Below are 17685 nucleotides of genomic sequence, written 5' to 3'. Positions count from 1 at the left end.
ATTGGTTTTCTCCTTGTGAATTTCAAGCAGCTGTAGTTTGTCAGTCAGCAGTAAAGACATTACTCATTAATCAGGCGTTACAAGCAGTGATGACACTGCAAAAAATCAAATATCTTACCAAGAATATTTGTGTTATTTTTAGTCAAAATGTCTAATTTCTAGTCAAAACAAATCTCATTATACTTAAAATAAGATAAAGATAAAAAAATAAAAAAGTAGCTTGTTTTTAGACACTTTTTACTTCTTTCAAGCAGATTTTCAATGGAAATAAGTAGAAAAATCTGATAGTGGAGCAAGTTTTTCTTTCTTATTTCAAGCACAAAAAACCTGCTTTCACTGGCAGATTTTTCTACTTATTTGAAGTGAAAATATGCCTACGTTTGAAACAAGTGAAAATGATCTAAAAACAAGTTCATTTTTAGGTGATGTGTCTTATTTTAAGTGTAAAGAGATTAGTTTTGACTAGAAATGAGACATTTTGACAAGAAATAAGACAAATATTCTCGGAAAGATTTTGAGTTTTTGTAGTGGATGTAATGAAATATGAATGACTCTAAGAGACATGAGTGAAAATTAACTCAACACATCCATTTCTTCATTAAATATAAATTAAAATCTGTGTAACAACAGTATACAATCCCCTCAAACCAACATGAGCTACATTAAGACAAATACAAACTGATACTAATAAGATCACACTGCACTAGTCATAAAAACAAATGCACTAGATTGTTCATTAACACTACAGATACTACATACTACATAAAATGAGTTAACTGATCATTTGAAAGTGTGATGAAACAGCCTCTTGAGGTGTGTTGAAATTTCTTTCATTTTCAGTCCATATATGAATGGATTAAACAGAGGATGATACACGATCATCTGTAAAGTCATTATTAAATGAACAAGTGTCGGGAAATTAGATTCAAGTTTCACTATAACAACATCGTAAGTCATAAAAAAGGAGAAGCTGATTAAAACCAGCAGGTGAGGTAAACAGGTCTGTGCAGCTTTCTTCCTGAATTCTCTGCTGCTTCTATAGGAGATGATCAGTATCCTGGTGTATGTGAACAGGATGAAGAGCATGGGGAACAGTCCAATGTTTAGCAACATGAAAATACCATATATTGACAGTGCTGCTAAGCGAAAACATTGAAGATTAAATAATGAATTGTTACAAAAGAGACCTTTCAACGTGAAGTGACAGAGTTTTATATCAGCGTTCAACAGAGCTGACACTGTGAGCTCACAGGCAGGAACCAGCCAAGCTGAAACCAGGAAGACTTTGATGGTTCTTCTTCTCATGATCGTTGCATATTGCAGAGGTTTACATATAGACACATACCTGTCATAGGCCATGACTGACAACAGTAAGAACTCGGAAGCTCCCAGAGTGTAATATATAAAAGTCTGGAAGAGACAAGCTGAGAAAGTTATGACCTGTCTCTCAGACATGAAGTCAATCAGCAGCTTTGGGTAGATGTTGGTGCTGTAAAGAACAGAGTTGATTAACAAAGCTGCGATGAAAATGTACATGGGCTCATGGAGGTTTCTGTGAATCACAATAAGACACACGATGGTGGAGTTACAGCAGATTATCAGAATATAAACTGTAAACATGATCACAAAGTAAAGATATCTGTATTTCTGCACTTCTACATATCCACCAAGAGTTATATATGTCACATTGAATTCATCCATGAAGTTTCTCCAGACTAAAAGCATTAAAGAGTAAAGCAGACAGATCATGGAAGAGGCGCAACAGGCCTCAGCTTGAGGACAGCAGGAACATGTTACCTGTATTACACCATCTGATTCATTCACACATATCAACATCAGACAAAGTCAAGTGTTGGACTCAGTGGGATGTTTTTATCAGACTGCGTCAGCCTCCATGGGTCTCATTAAACTCTGACCCACTGACATGAGACCAAGTCCAGCAAACTCCAGAGTCCAGGACCCAAAGGTTTTGATGGATGTTGTTTCATCTTTGAGTGACTACAATGTCAAACGGTTCATCAGGGTGAAATATTACATTTTTCTTCACTCATCACTAGTTTTTCTTAATATAATGTGTTGTTAATGTGTTGTTAGTTGCTAATGTTAGCCTTATAATGTCTCAGTAATATTTGTGACACTACACTAATTGTCTTCATGCAAACCTTGTTTTCCATAAGATAGTAACTAATGTTACTGACAAGTTTTCTTTTTTTTCCACAATTAATGAAGACAAATGTTAGACAAACTGGAGGCAACAGAGACTGAGACTCTGGTGTTCAGTTTCTATGATGGGTCAAACTCCAAAAACCCTGTAACCTACATTTCCCATAAGGAATGAGTAAGAAGAGCAGTTCATTTATTTCTCCATTCATGTTTCCAGCAGATATTCTAACCACTGTGTCTTTGTCTGTTCTACCTCCACATCTCCTCATCACAGTAAAGCTCTCACTAACATTTTCTCCTCCAGAGTCACAGTCCACATTATTCAAGTGTTTTCAGGCCCAGCAGCAGAAACTTGGGGCCGGATTTACTAAGGGTTTGCGTGTATTAAAACGTGTGCAAACGTGATTGCACGCTGTTAGATCCCCGGTATTAGGCCCCTGTAAAGAAAGGCCTATACTAGACCAGCTCTCCGTTTAAAGGGTAAGTTCTTAAGTTCTAACGGTCATGGACCAGAGTAGAATTTCTAAAGAATGTTTAAGCTGGTGATGAGGAAACTCGCCTAGCATCTAACTGCCTTCATCCTGACGTCTGTCCCGCTTCCCCAAGCCACTAGTTCTGATAGAGCAGCCCCCCACCCAGAAGTAGTAACCCGGCACGCCTGTTAACGGCAGCTTTCCTCTTTGATCCTTGTACTTGTTATCGGCTAGGTTTAATTTAACGGTTTGGAAAAATAACCCTAGGGACCTGTTTATCTTTTGAAGTGAACACAAAACTAGATTAACCTTTAAGAGTCTTAAAGATGTTGTGCACACTATGGCTTAGCTTCTTACGATCATGAACAGCATAACAGTAATATTTGAATTAAAACCTCTGACACAAAAGATGAGGATAACAGTTCTCTTGTCTTTTAGGTTGTAAATTTATTTGCAGGAATTTTAGCAGGGGCAAAGCAGCATCAGAGCATAAATATAAAAATCAAAGAAAATAATTAAAATCAAATTCTCACCCTATTAATCAACCCTACCTCTGATGGATAGTTGCCTGATTCGAATTTCTAGTATAAGGACGCAGGTTTCGGCCGAATTCCCTGAACCCCTTCTGCTGGGGATGATGATCGGGAGCCTAAGCCCCTGGGAGCGGACCAGCAGAGAGTGTGGAGATCAACCGAGTCCAAATTGCTGTGCGCAGTCTTCTTGTTCGATGGCAATCTTCTGTAGACGCACCAGCCCTCGGAGTCTTCGCAGGAGTAGGGTCTGAGGAGCTCGCTCTCGCACCCAGTCCCGACGCACACTCCTTTTACTCCGTCCTGATGACCTTTTTATATGTTTGGACCGCTGACACCCTTCCTTAGTGTCATGGAATAATTTCTCCACCACTCTGCACCGGTCCGTGCCCAAATCTGGTCAACGCGCACTTCTCTATTTCTCCAAATTTCCCCAATTAGCTGACCCTGTGGCCATCTCACCTCGACCTGTCCTGGCATGTCCCGGGACAGGCCACAGGTTCCTCATTTTGGTGACCTTTGTCCTGCCCACCCCATTCTACTTCTCCTTTCCAATAGATTACGGCAACTATTCCATCAGCTCGGGATTCATCATATCATGTAATACTTTCCCTGAGTCACATACAGTAATCACTTCTAAAAAATAGTAAAGACATCAAGAAATAGTAAAAACATCATAAAATAGTAAAAACATCAAAAATAGCAAAACCCACAGTATACATCAAAAGGCCTAGCCCGGGACCCTCAACTCTCCTTGACACCCCCTCCTTGAGGTCCCGTGCTGCCTCCATCAGCCTGTTCCTTTGCACTTAACAAAAACGCTCTTGAAGGTGTATAATACTTTGAAATGCAATCTCACAGGATACTTTTCTTTACTTTGCTTTCCAGCAGATCAATAATAAATCACAGATGACTATTCTCACCCTGCCTTTAGCTCTTAGCAGAACACATTTCAAGGTTATACATCTTAAGATAACAAGAATTACTTCTTTAATTTTCCTTGTTAATTTACTTTAGCAAATCACAATTTGAGGTTACACATCCTAAGATAGTAACAATCACCTTTTAGCCAAATACACTTTAAAAGTTATACTTCTTAAGATAGCAAAAATTACTCCTTAGCCAAATACTTTGAAAAGTTATACATCTTAAAATTGCAACAAAAAGAAAAACTCTTTAGCCAAATGCATTTTAAAATAGCAAAAATTACTCTCTGACGGTCGAGCCTGGGAACCTCAATTCTTCTTGAGACCCCCTCCTTGAGGTTCAGACCTGCTTCCCGCTCCGTCTGCTGGACGAGGGTCGGATCCTCCCGAGGTGAGGCTGGCTCCTGGCTTCCTTGTCTTCTCTCTCCCTGGCAACGCCTCTCAACTCTGCCGAACTTCCGTCCGTCTCCTGGTGGACCAGCACGATGTCCTTTTCTCCAAACGAACCTCTCCCAAGCTGCTGAAGGCCCGAACCCCCTTCCTCCGTAGTAAGAAGAAGCTGTGGCTGACCTCCATCTGCAGCCTGGCTGGAAGGGGTACCGTCTCCTGACGTCTCGTTGACTGCTGCGACAGGGATCTGCTGACCTCCACTGACTCCATATTCATCCACTTTTTCCTTATAACATATTGCCTATATAAGCTTATGCAAAGCAGCTGCGCAGGCCTTTTATTTTCTGACTGGCCTTTACATTCCTCCATCTCTCTCTCTCCTGGCCGGAACACTCATCAATTCTCTGGAAGTCTCTTGCTGGGCCTCCCTTCAATTCTGTTGGTCTAGGCAGCTTCTGGCTGGTTCTTGAATAGCCAGGTGAAAAGGCTGCTCTGAAATGCTCCAGCGGCACTTTCCAAATCCATGGTAGAGTGTGATCGAGCCACTCCTCATGTTGACCATACCGCCTCCCTCTGCGGTCTGTGTGGTCACAGCCGCCACTTCCTCATGCGGCTCCACTCCTCAGTCTCCTCCAAAACTACTGCCGAGACTCTTGTCACCAATTCTCCCTCTTTCTCACTTGAGGGCGTCCGTGTGTGTTGTTTTGGACTGACAAATTTTCTCACTTGCCATTCTTCCGCTCGCCCAACTGCAATCAGATTTCCACATCTTTGCAACACACTGCACTCGCTGCTGCAATCTCTCTCCATCCCACTGACATGTACTGTACATTCATTGAGATCTAATTCAATCCTTCTCAGATCCCACTGAGTGATTATCATCAATCTGGGTAACACCCCAACTCTGCACTTCTCTGCAGATATACGCATCCATCACCTTCACTGGTTTAGGATGCAGGCCTCTGACTCCTCTTCGTTGACCTTTAATCTTCACTGGTTTCAACCAGCCTGGGCCCTCCCAGCAAATTGTTAGTGTAGTGGGTTCGAAACACACCACACACCTGTTGTTGACACCTCTCCATTCCAACATCTCTGTGTCTTCAGACAAAAATCCTCTTTTTGCGTAGTCCAATTCTTTCAGAGCTCTTCCTGCCCAGAGCCCCTTTGTGCTTCTTCTCATGACAACCACCCCATACACAGTGGCCAATCTGGCAAAGGGTGGCAAGCCTGGTGTGCAATTGGCCATAATTGACTCCTAGTTACTTCTAGTTAGGAATTGGTTTCAGCTGCTCCACATCTTGGATTCCTTCTTTTCTCCCTGTCACGCCCATGGGTCCAGCCACGTCCATGCACACCGAACCCCAGGGAATTTTGCTTTTTATGGTGAGTCCATCCACCCTCTGTCCTCTCCGCCCTGCGTTGTATCGACCACACACATCACAGTCCTTGAGAATTTGGCGAATCCGGTGTTTTAGGAATCCAGAGCTGCTGTTTCTCCAACTCCTTGCGTGTGGGATCAGTGCCAACATGGCCCAGCGCTTCATGTACGGCCTGCACTACCTCCATCACGCACTCCTCTGGGACCGACCTTCCCTTGGGTGTCTTGTCCCACTTCCCGATCCCGACTAAGACAACTTTCCTCATCTGGACGAAACGATCCACTTCCTCATTTCCTTTCCAGTGAGCCCCCTGTCTGGTATGTGCTTTCTTATGCACCACGTCCAGGTCCATATTCAATCGTAGCTCGGCGATCTTCTTCCACAGATCTTGATGTGCCACTATTTTTCCTTTGGCACCCTCAAATCCATTCTCCTCCCAAATAGACAAATCCTCTGTGAGTGCCTGAGCACAATAAAAGCCGTCAGTTATCACTTTTGCTTTCTTTATTTTCCTTTTTTCCAGTTCCAGCAGTCCTTCTAGGACAGCCGTCACTTCACCGTTTGTGCACTTCCTGGCACTTTTCCTTTTTGTCCAAATTGTTCTTTGTTATTTCTCATGAGTATGAACCCCAAAATGCTGTTTCATCAAGGCCTTTCTTTGAGCCATCTGTGTACAGGCTCCATTCACATGCAGCTGGTTGCGTCACATTCTCTTTCGCAACTTCCTTGCTCACTGGCAGCACTGACCCGATTTCCAAATCGTCATCTAATAGTATGTCTCCCCATCTCCTATTTGTAGCCTTGGTGCTGCACCTTTAGGTGTCCTGCTGTGTTGAGGCTCCTGCGGGTCATGGACACCTCAGCCCCTGAGTCGACCAGGAAAGGAACTCCATCCACATTGGTGTAGATATCGTCACCCCCACCCAGTAAGCATGCTCAAGGGTGACCCGCGCCTCTTGCGTTGTTACTTCTCAACTCCCCCGGCTGCCAGTTTACGGGCTTCCCGGAGGGCTGCTTTTTGCTCTAGGGTCAGTCTGTTATATTCCTCTTGAGGGAGGAAGTCTCTCTCTTTGCCCGTCGTCTTTCGGCTGGTCTTTGGCCTTTGAGCCTTTACTTTTCTATCCGGCTTCCTCCTCTGGGGCTGCTGTGGGAGTAGTCTGGGTGTTGATTTCTCAGCTGGTCTAATCTCTGGCAGTTCTTTTTCTTTAGGGGGCTGTTGTTGTGCACCCTTTTCTCTTTTTGCCTCATAGCATCTCCTCTTGAGATCCCACTCTCTTACAGCTTCATCGATTCTAACCCCCGTAGTCCCAATAGCAGGGAGCTTGATGAAATCTACCTTGTCACGCTGCCCTCTGGTCACTTCTCTCAGGACCTTGATGTACCTTTCAATAGGTACTACTCTTTTTAGGGCATGCCACACTTGTGAGAGAGTATGGCCTCGGCTCAGGTCCTTCTTTGCTCTGTCAATATGGGCTTCTTCATCATCCAAATCCTCATAATGCATCTGTGCAGGCTCATCCGGTGGCAGTGGCTGTGAGGTTACGCAACTTAACCACAGGCGTTTTGCATCCTCATTTTGAGTGCTGACATCAATCATAGGCCACACTTCTCTCAAATCTTCTTGTATTGACTGCTGGTGGTCTCTTCCTCTGACCATTTCTTTTATTTTCTTGAACTCTCTGAATTCTTGGCCTGGGACTTGAGATCCTACACCCATCATTTCCACCACTCCTCCTTTCATCAGGATAGCTGGGTCCTCCCTTTGTTTTTTCCATGTGAAATCTCTGATTTCTCCGTCACTTCCTGAGATATCTCCCACCTTGATTTCTTCCTCCTCTCTGGCCATCTTGTAGGCAGCTTTCTTCAGTCGTCTCAACATGACATCATGTGATATGGACAAGAACGCACCTCTGAAATTTGCAGTCAGTTCGCTGCATTGTGCTAGTGATGTATAGGTCGGCATCATCAAGACGTTAGCCCATTCTCCCAGAGTGGCTGTTACTTCTGTTGTACGTAACTCATCCTGTTGGTCCACCCAGACTTCCGGTACTGCGTACCTCGTCTGACCCACTCCGGGCATATAGGCCTGTCTTCCATCCTTAGTTTTCACAGGGCCAAACCTCTCATCTATGGCCAATCTTTGAGATGTATTTTTTACGGATATCAGGGCTGCTGGCTTTTTTGTTCCTTTTCTCAAGCCCATTTTTAATTCTCGTACTCTTTGAGGGGGTTCACACTCTGCAGAGGCCCAGTTCTCATACATTTCCTGATTCATTTCACTCTTTCTGCTTCTGAATTCCTCACCATCAATTTCCTCATACTCAGAAACTTCCTCCATCTCTGTAGTGTAGTGTATATGATTTCCTGACACTTGTCTCAGTCTTGCCCCATCATCCAAGAGAGTTACGTCGTTTCTTCTTTCTGTCAAATCAGGTCTCGTCATCTGTGTTGTGATTTTTTCCACAGGCGGCTGCTCATTCTCGGCAGGTTTTAGGGTGTCTATAGCTTTCGGTACTAATTTTCCTACAGAGCTGGTAATTGCAGCTACTCCTTTTGCCATTTGCTCCAAATTTCGGAGAATTGGTGCCCCTGGTGTCTGGAGATTTCCAGGCAGAGCCAGCCGTTCATCGGCTTCCGATGCATGTGGTGTCACTGTCATGCTTCTCTCATCAACGGGGCTCGCCGTCTCCTTCTGCTTTCCCTCCGACCGCTGATTCTCCTCTCCGGCGGCCTCACTGTCACCCTCTTCCCCCGAGGGGGAAGGATCTACCAGGCTTCCATTATCTGCAATTTCACCTGTTGCTTTGTCTCGGTGACGGTGCAGCCTCTCAAGCTGCGTCCTGTGTTCCTTGTATCTGCTGGCAGCTTTAACTGCCGGTGCTGTCAAAACTGACAGTTTCCCTGACTCTTTAGCCAACATTTTTACCACAGAGTCATACGGTGCCGAGGGCCTGATGAGGGTCCTCACTCTCCCTTCTCTGTAGATCTGACAGTTTTCTAATTCGTTAGCCCACCACTCGATCCACTTTCCGACTTCCTTTTTTGATTTGGGGGGTGCAGGGCATTCCCGCACCACAGCGATTTGTTGTTCACACATCTTCGTTGCCACATACCTTCCATGATTCGTGCAACTCTGATCCACTTTCCGGCTCACAGCCTCAGATGATTTGTCTTCTTCGAATTTTATCAGGAATTCCTGTATAGGAACTTCCCATGTTTTGATTCCTGCTCCTTGCAGGATGACTAGATAGCTGAACCCGCCACTTGGCCCAGCTGTATCCAGCTCCTCATATTCATGCTCCTCGGGTTGTGGAGCGTCTCCTGATTCCACCTCGACATAAATCGGATCATTCATGCCTCTGTTGTTGGCTCCATTCCATGTAGCCATCCTGTTGTCTTACGTCGTCTCGGGCTGTCTGCCCCTCAAAGCCTCTCTTCGTCCGCTGAGCAGGGATGAGAGCAGACTGTTGTGGCTGCTCTGCAGCGTCACTCGGGCTCCGGTCACAGAGCTTCCGTCGGCTGCTGATTCTTCCTTTTGCGACCCTTTCTCTCGGTGTCACACTAGGCCAAGGCTCCAGCAGTTTTTCTGCTGAATCACCTTCAGTGGTTGCGGGCTCTTTCTTCTCCTTTGCCCACACTCACTCAGTTGCAGACGGTTTCCTTTTCCTGTCTGCCGGTGCTGGCAGGGGATTTCTCTTCTTCCTTTCCCCCTGCCCGAGTCCTCGTCTCCAGAGGCTGACAGGCTGAATTTCCTTCCTTGCCGGTCCTCGTCTCCAGAGGCTGACGGGCTGAATTTCCTTCCTTGCCGGTCCTCGTCTCCAGAGGCTGACGGGCTGAATTTCCTTCCTTGCCGGTCCTCGTCTCCAGAGGCTGACGGGCTGAATTTCCTTCCTTGCCGGTCCTCGTCTCCAGAGGCTGACAGGGCGCTTCCCCGCTGTCAGAACTCTCACCGCCGGGTCGTCTCTCACGAACAGTGTCCCTTCAGGTACACTGTGGTTCTTCCTCCTAGGCTCGACAATTTCCTTTTATCGAGCCCCACGTTGGGCGCCACGTGTTAGATCCCCGGTATTAGGCCCCTGTAAAGAAAGGCCTATACTAGACCAGCTCTCCGTTTAAAGGGTAAGTTCTTAAGTTCTAACGGTCATGGACCAGAGTAGAATTTCTAAAGAATGTTTAAGCTGGTGATGAGGAAACTCGCCTAGCATCTAACTGCCTTCATCCTGACGTCTGTCCCGCTTCCCCAAGCCACTAGTTCTGATAGAGCAGCCCCCCACCCAGAAGTAGTAACCCGGCACGCCTGTTAACGGCAGCTTTCCTCTTTGATCCTTGTACTTGTTATCGGCTAGGTTTAATTTAACGGTTTGGAAAAATAACCCTAGGGACCTGTTTATCTTTTGAAGTGAACACAAAACTAGATTAACCTTTAAGAGTCTTAAAGATGTTGTGCACACTATGGCTTAGCTTCTTACGATCATGAACAGCATAACAGTAATATTTGAATTAAAACCTCTGACACAAAAGATGAGGATAACAGTTCTCTTGTCTTTTAGGTTGTAAATTTATTTGCAGGAATTTTAGCAGGGGCAAAGCAGCATCAGAGCATAAATATAAAAATCAAAGAAAATAATTAAAATCAAATTCTCACCCTATTAATCAACCCTACCTCTGATGGATAGTTGCCTGATTCGAATTTCTAGTATAAGGACGCAGGTTTCGGCCGAATTCCCTGAACCCCTTCTGCTGGGGATGATGATCGGGAGCCTAAGCCCCTGGGAGCGGACCAGCAGAGAGTGTGGAGATCAACCGAGTCCAAATTGCTGTGCGCAGTCTTCTTGTTCGATGGCAATCTTCTGTAGACGCACCAGCCCTCGGAGTCTTCGCAGGAGTAGGGTCTGAGGAGCTCGCTCTCGCACCCAGTCCCGACGCACACTCCTTTTACTCCGTCCTGATGACCTTTTTATATGTTTGGACCGCTGACACCCTTCCTTAGTGTCATGGAATAATTTCTCCACCACTCTGCACCGGTCCGTGCCCAAATCTGGTCAACGCGCACTTCTCTATTTCTCCAAATTTCCCCAATTAGCTGACCCTGTGGCCATCTCACCTCGACCTGTCCTGGCATGTCCCGGGACAGGCCACAGGTTCCTCATTTTGGTGACCTTTGTCCTGCCCACCCCATTCTACTTCTCCTTTCCAATAGATTACGGCAACTATTCCATCAGCTCGGGATTCATCATATCATGTAATACTTTCCCTGAGTCACATACAGTAATCACTTCTAAAAAATAGTAAAGACATCAAGAAATAGTAAAAACATCATAAAATAGTAAAAACATCAAAAATAGCAAAACCCACAGTATACATCAAAAGGCCTAGCCCGGGACCCTCAACTCTCCTTGACAACGCGCAAACACATGTGGAACCTGATCTACTAACCGGACGCACCGAGGATTGCGTCCCTCACACGGGCAGAATAGCACGTGCGATCCATTTAGCGTGTTTGCCTTGATGAATATGTAAATATGGGCGTTTCAGCCAGAACGTGCAGAATACTGTTTTACCAAACCAGGAAGAGATTGCGGTGGCTGTTTTTGCGTCTTTATTCACCACGTCTGAAAACCATGTACTAACTGATACAACTTTGCCAAAACGTATGCGTTTATTGATTTGATACCTGCCAGAGCCCCATGATCTTACATCTCTGCATTTCCTCACGTCTGGGTAATTCTGTAACAGTTTTTCAGCCGTGTTAAAAGTCTTTTACGCGCCGTTACGCACGGGGCACGTCTGTCCTGCAGTGCGCTCCTCTCCTCTCCTCTCCTCTCCTCCCTCTCCAGTACCTGGCTACTCAGCTCCGTCTCTCAGTCCGTCACCGCTGCCTTCACCCGTCTTTGATCCCTCTGGTCAGTGGTCAGAGCGTTTAGATCCGTGTGTCCCACCTGAGCTCTCTATTAATCCACTGGATCATGGGCGGCACACACACACACATATTACAAGTGTGTGATTGTCGCTGCAGCTGCTGCCTGTTCGTCACTATATGACGAGTTGGGCCCTGTAGCGATTTGTGTTTATTTATCTAAACAGAGCGCGAGAGAGATGAACACACATGCTGTCTTTGTCTGCATCGGATCAAATGTCATTCTGTCCCTTCGTCCGTCCAGCTCTCTGTCCACTCTCTCCATGGCGGAAACGATTACCACGCGCAAAACTCTCATTTACATATTGCGGTTTGCACGTGTTTTCATTTAGCGGGTTACTCTTAGTAGATCACCTGTTTTGCGTGCACTAACCAAACTCGCAATATTATAGCGGGCGCTATCTGGGATCTTAGTAAATCCGGCCCTTGATGTATAAACTGACTTTTCTGTCTAAACTTGGTGAACTTTCCCTTTAATTGGTTTCCTGCTCATGGAGTGTGTTAATTAGCATGCTACAAACAATTTACAATAAATACATTGATCAGAAATAATATCATAGTATTAAAATATTACAGACTTTTAAATGGTAATTTCTCTCTTTTTTTTTTTTTACCTTCCAATGTGTAAAATGTACAATAATAATGACTGGACCATTATTGGCAGTGTCTATGAACATAAGAAATCACCATTGTTATTTTTCTTACTAAACTCATTTAATTGGATTACAAACTACAAATGGAAATCCAACAGGAAGAATGACCTGTGAAACATACAGTACTCTGATGTGGATATCGTGTGGTATCATGACAAATCAGACACATCCATCAAGATAATCTAACATCTGCATTATCTATTGATTAAACTACATTATGATCATTAACAGTGTAGATTCAGAAGTGATTTGACCTGAAACATCAGCCTCTTGAGGTGTTCAGAGATTTCTTTCATTTTCAGTCCATATATGAATGGATTAAACAGAGGATGATACACTATCATCTGTAAAGTCATTATTAAATGAGCAAATGTTGGAATATCAGATTCAAGTCGAACAATGACAATGTCATAAGTGATAAAACAGGAGAAGTTGATTAAAACCAGCAGGTGAGGTAAACAGGTCTGTGCAGCTTTCTTCCTCACAGTTTTACAGCTTCTGTAGGAGATGATCAGTATCCTGGTGTATGTGAACAGGATGAAGAGCATGGGGAACAGTGCAATATTTACCAGTATGGAAACACCATATACTGACAGTGCTACTGAGCGAACACACTGAATCGTGAATATTGAACTGTTACAGAACAGACCTTTCAAATTAAAGTGACAGATTTTCACATATGTGTATAAAACAGCTCCCACTGTGAGTTGACAGGCAGGAACCAGCCAAGCTGAAACCAGGAAGACTTTGATGGTTCTTCTTCTCATGATCGTTGGATATTGCAGAGGTTTACATATAGACACATACCTGTCATAGGCCATGACTGACAACAGTAAGAACTCTGCAGTGGCCAAAGTATAAAATATGTAAGCCTGAAAGAGACAAGCTGAAAAAGTTATGACCTGTCTCTCAGACATGAAGTCAATCAGCAGCTTTGGGTAGATGTTGGTGCTGTAAAGAACAGAGTTGATTAACAAAGCTGCGATGAAAATGTACATGGGCTCATGGAGGTTTCTGTGAATCACAATAAGACACACGATGGTGGAGTTACAGCAGATTATCAGAATATAAACTGTAAACATGATCACAAAGTAAAGATATCTGTATTTCTGCACTTCTACATATCCACCAAGAGTTATATATGTCACATTGAATTCATCCATGAAGTTTCTCCAGACTAAAAGCATTAAAGAGTAAAGCAGACAGATGATGGAAGAGGCACAACATGCCTCAGCTTGAGGACAGCAGGAACATGTTACCTGTATTACACCATCTGATTCATTCACACATATCAACATCAGACAAAGTCAAGTGTTGGACTCAGTGGGATGTTTTTATCAGACTGCTTCAGCCTCCATGGGTCTCATTAAACTCTGACCCACTGACATGTGACCAAGTCCAGCAAACTCCAGAGTCCAGGACCCAAAGGTTTTGATGGATCTTGTTTAATTTTTGAGTGACTACATTTGGGGTTATTAGATACATTTTCTTCACTACTCACTAGTTTTCCTCAACGTAATGTTTTGTAGGTTTAATTTGAAGAGTCGTCTAACCCGCTCCTGGGGGTGCATAGGACCTTTTTTGGAAAAAGGGTCCTATGTTCCCCAGTATGTATTGCGACCGGGGAACATCGGACCCTTTTTCTAAAAAAAGGTCCTATGTTCCCCACTTTTCCCCAAAAGGGTCCTATGTTCCCCGCTGTGTATGTGACCAGGGAACATATAACCCTTTTTTAGAAAAAGGGTTCTTTGTTCCCCGCTTTTTCCCAAAAGGACCCGGGGAACATGCAATTTTTGGTCCCATAAGAAAGGAGTTGGTTGAGTTTAGTAAAAAGACCAGGTAGAGGCTAGACAGGCCAGATAGAGTCCAGATAAGTAGAGAAAATCAATTGACCAGCAACAGCGGGGAACACAGGACCCTTTTTTTGAGAAAACGGTCCTATGTTCCCCAGTATGTATTGCGACCGGGGAACACAGAACCCTTTAGGGGAAAAACGCGGAACATAGGACCCTTTTTCAAAAAGAGGGTCCCCCATAGAACATAGGACCCGGGGAACATAGGTACGCTCCCCATGCAACCTATACACATGAATGTGAAAAACTAAAGAGTGGGCAAAAAGAGTGGGTAAAACTCTTTAAAAATGTTAGCGCAAAAAGGTAGGCTAGCTAATTTTATACTAATGTCCAAATGTTAGCTAAAACTTTAGAACGTCAGTAGCTAATGTTAACCTTAAAATTTGTCAGTTATGTTAGTGACACTACACTACACTGCTTAGCTTCATGCTAACCTTGTTTTTCATAAGTTAGCAGCTAATGCCACTGACAAGTTTTCTTTTTTCAATATCAAATATATGAGACAATATCAAACACAGCTACCAGATAATGTCACTCAGATGTTTTCTTTGGAGCCCAAACTTTGAAGCTTAAACATATCATTCTCATTTTACCAGGAAATTCATGTGTAATAGCTAATGTTAGCAGCTAATGTCAATGACATTTTTCATTTCATCCTCTCATTATAAACTTGATGACCACATTAAAACCAGCTAATATTAGCAACACTTTTAAGAGAGACAAACTGGAGGTAGCAGAGACTGAGACTCTGATGTTTATTTTCTACGATGGGTTATGACGTATAAACTGACTTTTCTGCTTAAACTTGGTGAACTTTCACTTTAATTGGTTTCGTGCTCATGGAATGTGTTAATATCAACCTACAGCCATAATGTTAGTTGAAAAGTCTACAGTAAACATAGGCTATTGATCAAAAATAATATCATAATATTAAAATATTACAGTCTTGAAAATTGTTATCTCTCTGTTTTACTTTCTAATATGTAAAACGTACAAAAATGACCTGTGAAATAGTCCCATCATATGACAAATCAAACACATCTGTCAAGATAATCTAACAACTGCTTCATCACTAATGATTAAACTACATTATGTTCATTAACAGTGTAGATTTAGAAGTGATTTGACCTGAAACATCAGCCTCTTGAGGTGTTCAGAGATTTCTTTCATTTTCAGTCCATATATGAATGGATTAAACAGAGGATGATACACTATCATCTGTAAAGTCATTATTAAATGAGCAAGTGTCGGAATATCAGATTCAAGTCGAACAATGACAACGTCATAAGTGATAAAACAGGAGAAGTTGATTAAAACCAGCAGGTGAGGTAAACAGGTCTGTGCAGCTTTCTTCCTCACAGTTTTACAGCTTCTGTAGCAGATGATCAGTATCCTGGTGTATGTGAACAGGATGAAGAGCATGGGGAACAGTCCAATATTTACCAGTATGAAAACACCATATACTGACACTGCTACTGAGCGAACACACTGAATCGTGAATACCGAATTGTTACAGAATAGACCTTTCATATTAAAGTGACAGATTTTCACATTAGTGTACATGACAGCTCCCACTGTGAGTTCACAGGCAGGAACCAGCCAAGCTGAAACCAGGAAAACTTTGATGGTTCTTCTTCTCATGATCGTTGGATATTGCAGAGGTTTACATATAGACACATACCTGTCATAGGCCATGACTGACAACAGTAAGAACTCTGCGGTGGCCAAAGTATAATGTACATAAGCCTGAAAGAGACAAGCTGAGAAAGTTATGACCTGTCTCTCAGACATGAAGTCAATCAGCAGCTTTGGGTAGATGTTGGTGCTGTAAAGAACAGAGTTGATTAACAAAGCTGCGATGAAAATGTACATGGGCTCATGGAGGTTTCTGTGAATCACAATAAGACACACGATGGTGGAGTTACAGCAGATTATCAGAATATAAACTGTAAACATGATCACAAAGTAAAGATATCTGTATTTCTGCACTTCTACATATCCACCAAGAGTTATATATGTCACATTGAATTCATCCATGAAGTTTCTCCAGACTAAAAGCATTAAAGAGTAAAGCAGACAGATGATGGAAGAGGCACAACAGGCCTCAGCTTGAGGACAGCAGGAACATGTTACCTGTATTACACCATCTGATTCATTCACACATATCAACATCAGACAAAGTCAAGTGTTGGACTCAGTGGGATGTTTTTATCAGACTGCTTCAGCCTCCATGGGTCTCATTAAACTCTGACCCACTGACATGAGACCAAGTCCAGCAAACTCCAGAGTCCAGGACCCAAAGGTTTTGATGCATGTTGTTTAATTTTTGATTTGGGGTTATACATTTTCTTCACTACTCACTAGTTTTCCTCAACATAATGTGTTGTACATTTAATTTGAAGAGGACAGAGTTGTCATGTTTTCCTCTCAATCTGCTCTCAATAATAACAGTCTAACCCGCTCCTTGGACAGTTCACCTCCCTCCAGGTTTGGAAGGAACCAAAACTGAGGAAACACAAGTGAATTGAACTAAATCCAACCGGGATCATCCCTATGTTCCCCACTTTGTATGGGACCGGGAAACATATACTCTTTTTTAGAAAAAGGGTCCTATGTTCCCTGCTTTTTCCCAAAAGGACCGGGGGAACATGCAATTTTTGTGGAGTGGAGTGGAGTTGTGACTTTGCAGATTTTTGCCTATTTCTGAATGACAGTTGAGTTGTGACTTTGAGTGGGAAGTGTAATTGTCCCATTGGTTGGGTTTAGGCAATGAAGAAAGGAGTTGGTTAAGTTTAGTAAAAAAGACCAGATAGAGGCTAGACAGGCCAGATAGAGTCTAGATAAGTAGAGAAAATCAATTGACCAGCAACAGCGGGGAACACAGGACCCTTTTTTTGAGAAAACGGTCCTATGTTCCCCAGTATGTATTGCGACCGGGGAACACAGAACCCTTTTGGGGAAAAATGGGGAACATAGGACCCTTTTTCAAAAAGAGGGTCCCCCATAGAGCATAGGACCCGGGGAACATAGGTACGCTCCCCATGCAACCTTAGCTCACATGAATGTGAAAAACTAAAGAGTGGGCCATGTAATATGCACAGGTTATGAAGAGGTAGTAAAACTCTTTAAAAATGTTAGCGCAAAAAGGTAGGCTAGCTAATATTATACAAATGTCAAAATGTTAGCTAAAACTTTAGAACGTCAGTAGCTAATGTTAACCTTAAAATTTGTCAGTTATGTTAGTGACACTACACTACACTGCTTAGCTTCATGCTAACCTTGTTTTTCATAAGTTAGCAGCTAATGCCACTGACAAGTTTTCTTTTTTCAATATGAGACAATATCAAACCCAGCTAACAGATAATGTCACTCAGATGTTTTCCTTGGAGCCAAAACTTTGA

The 17685-nt window shown here is 43.3% G+C and overlaps 3 protein-coding genes across 3 annotated transcripts; all 3 read right to left on the bottom strand.

The window, feature by feature from the left end:
* Positions 1 to 836: 836 nt before the first annotated feature.
* On the bottom strand, positions 837 to 1701 carry LOC311004607 (olfactory receptor 13C2-like; the record flags this gene model as incomplete). The annotated part of the gene is given in 2 exon segments (XM_083996721.1): positions 837 to 860; positions 862 to 1701. Coding segments are annotated over 2 exon segments (864 nt in total).
* Positions 1702 to 12655: 10954 nt separating this feature from the next.
* LOC311004137 (olfactory receptor 11A1-like) lies at positions 12656 to 13594 on the bottom strand (the record flags this gene model as incomplete). Its single annotated transcript, XM_083996086.1, has 1 exon — positions 12656 to 13594. One exon carries the CDS (start codon positions 13592 to 13594, stop codon positions 12656 to 12658), a length of 939 nt encoding a protein of 312 aa, XP_083852212.1.
* A 1788-nt stretch (positions 13595 to 15382) lies between these two features.
* LOC311004136 (olfactory receptor 11A1-like) lies at positions 15383 to 16321 on the bottom strand (the record flags this gene model as incomplete). The annotated part of the gene is made up of 1 exon (XM_083996085.1): positions 15383 to 16321. The coding sequence occupies one exon, from the start codon at positions 16319 to 16321 to the stop codon at positions 15383 to 15385; it is 939 nt and encodes a 312-aa protein (XP_083852211.1).
* Positions 16322 to 17685: the final 1364 nt, after the last annotated feature.

This window comes from Trachurus trachurus (assembly GCF_905171665.1).
Source record: "Trachurus trachurus genome assembly, chromosome: 21".
Lineage (NCBI taxonomy): Eukaryota > Metazoa > Chordata > Actinopteri > Carangiformes > Carangidae > Trachurus > Trachurus trachurus.
This window is presented reverse-complemented; position numbering and strand designations above follow the sequence as displayed.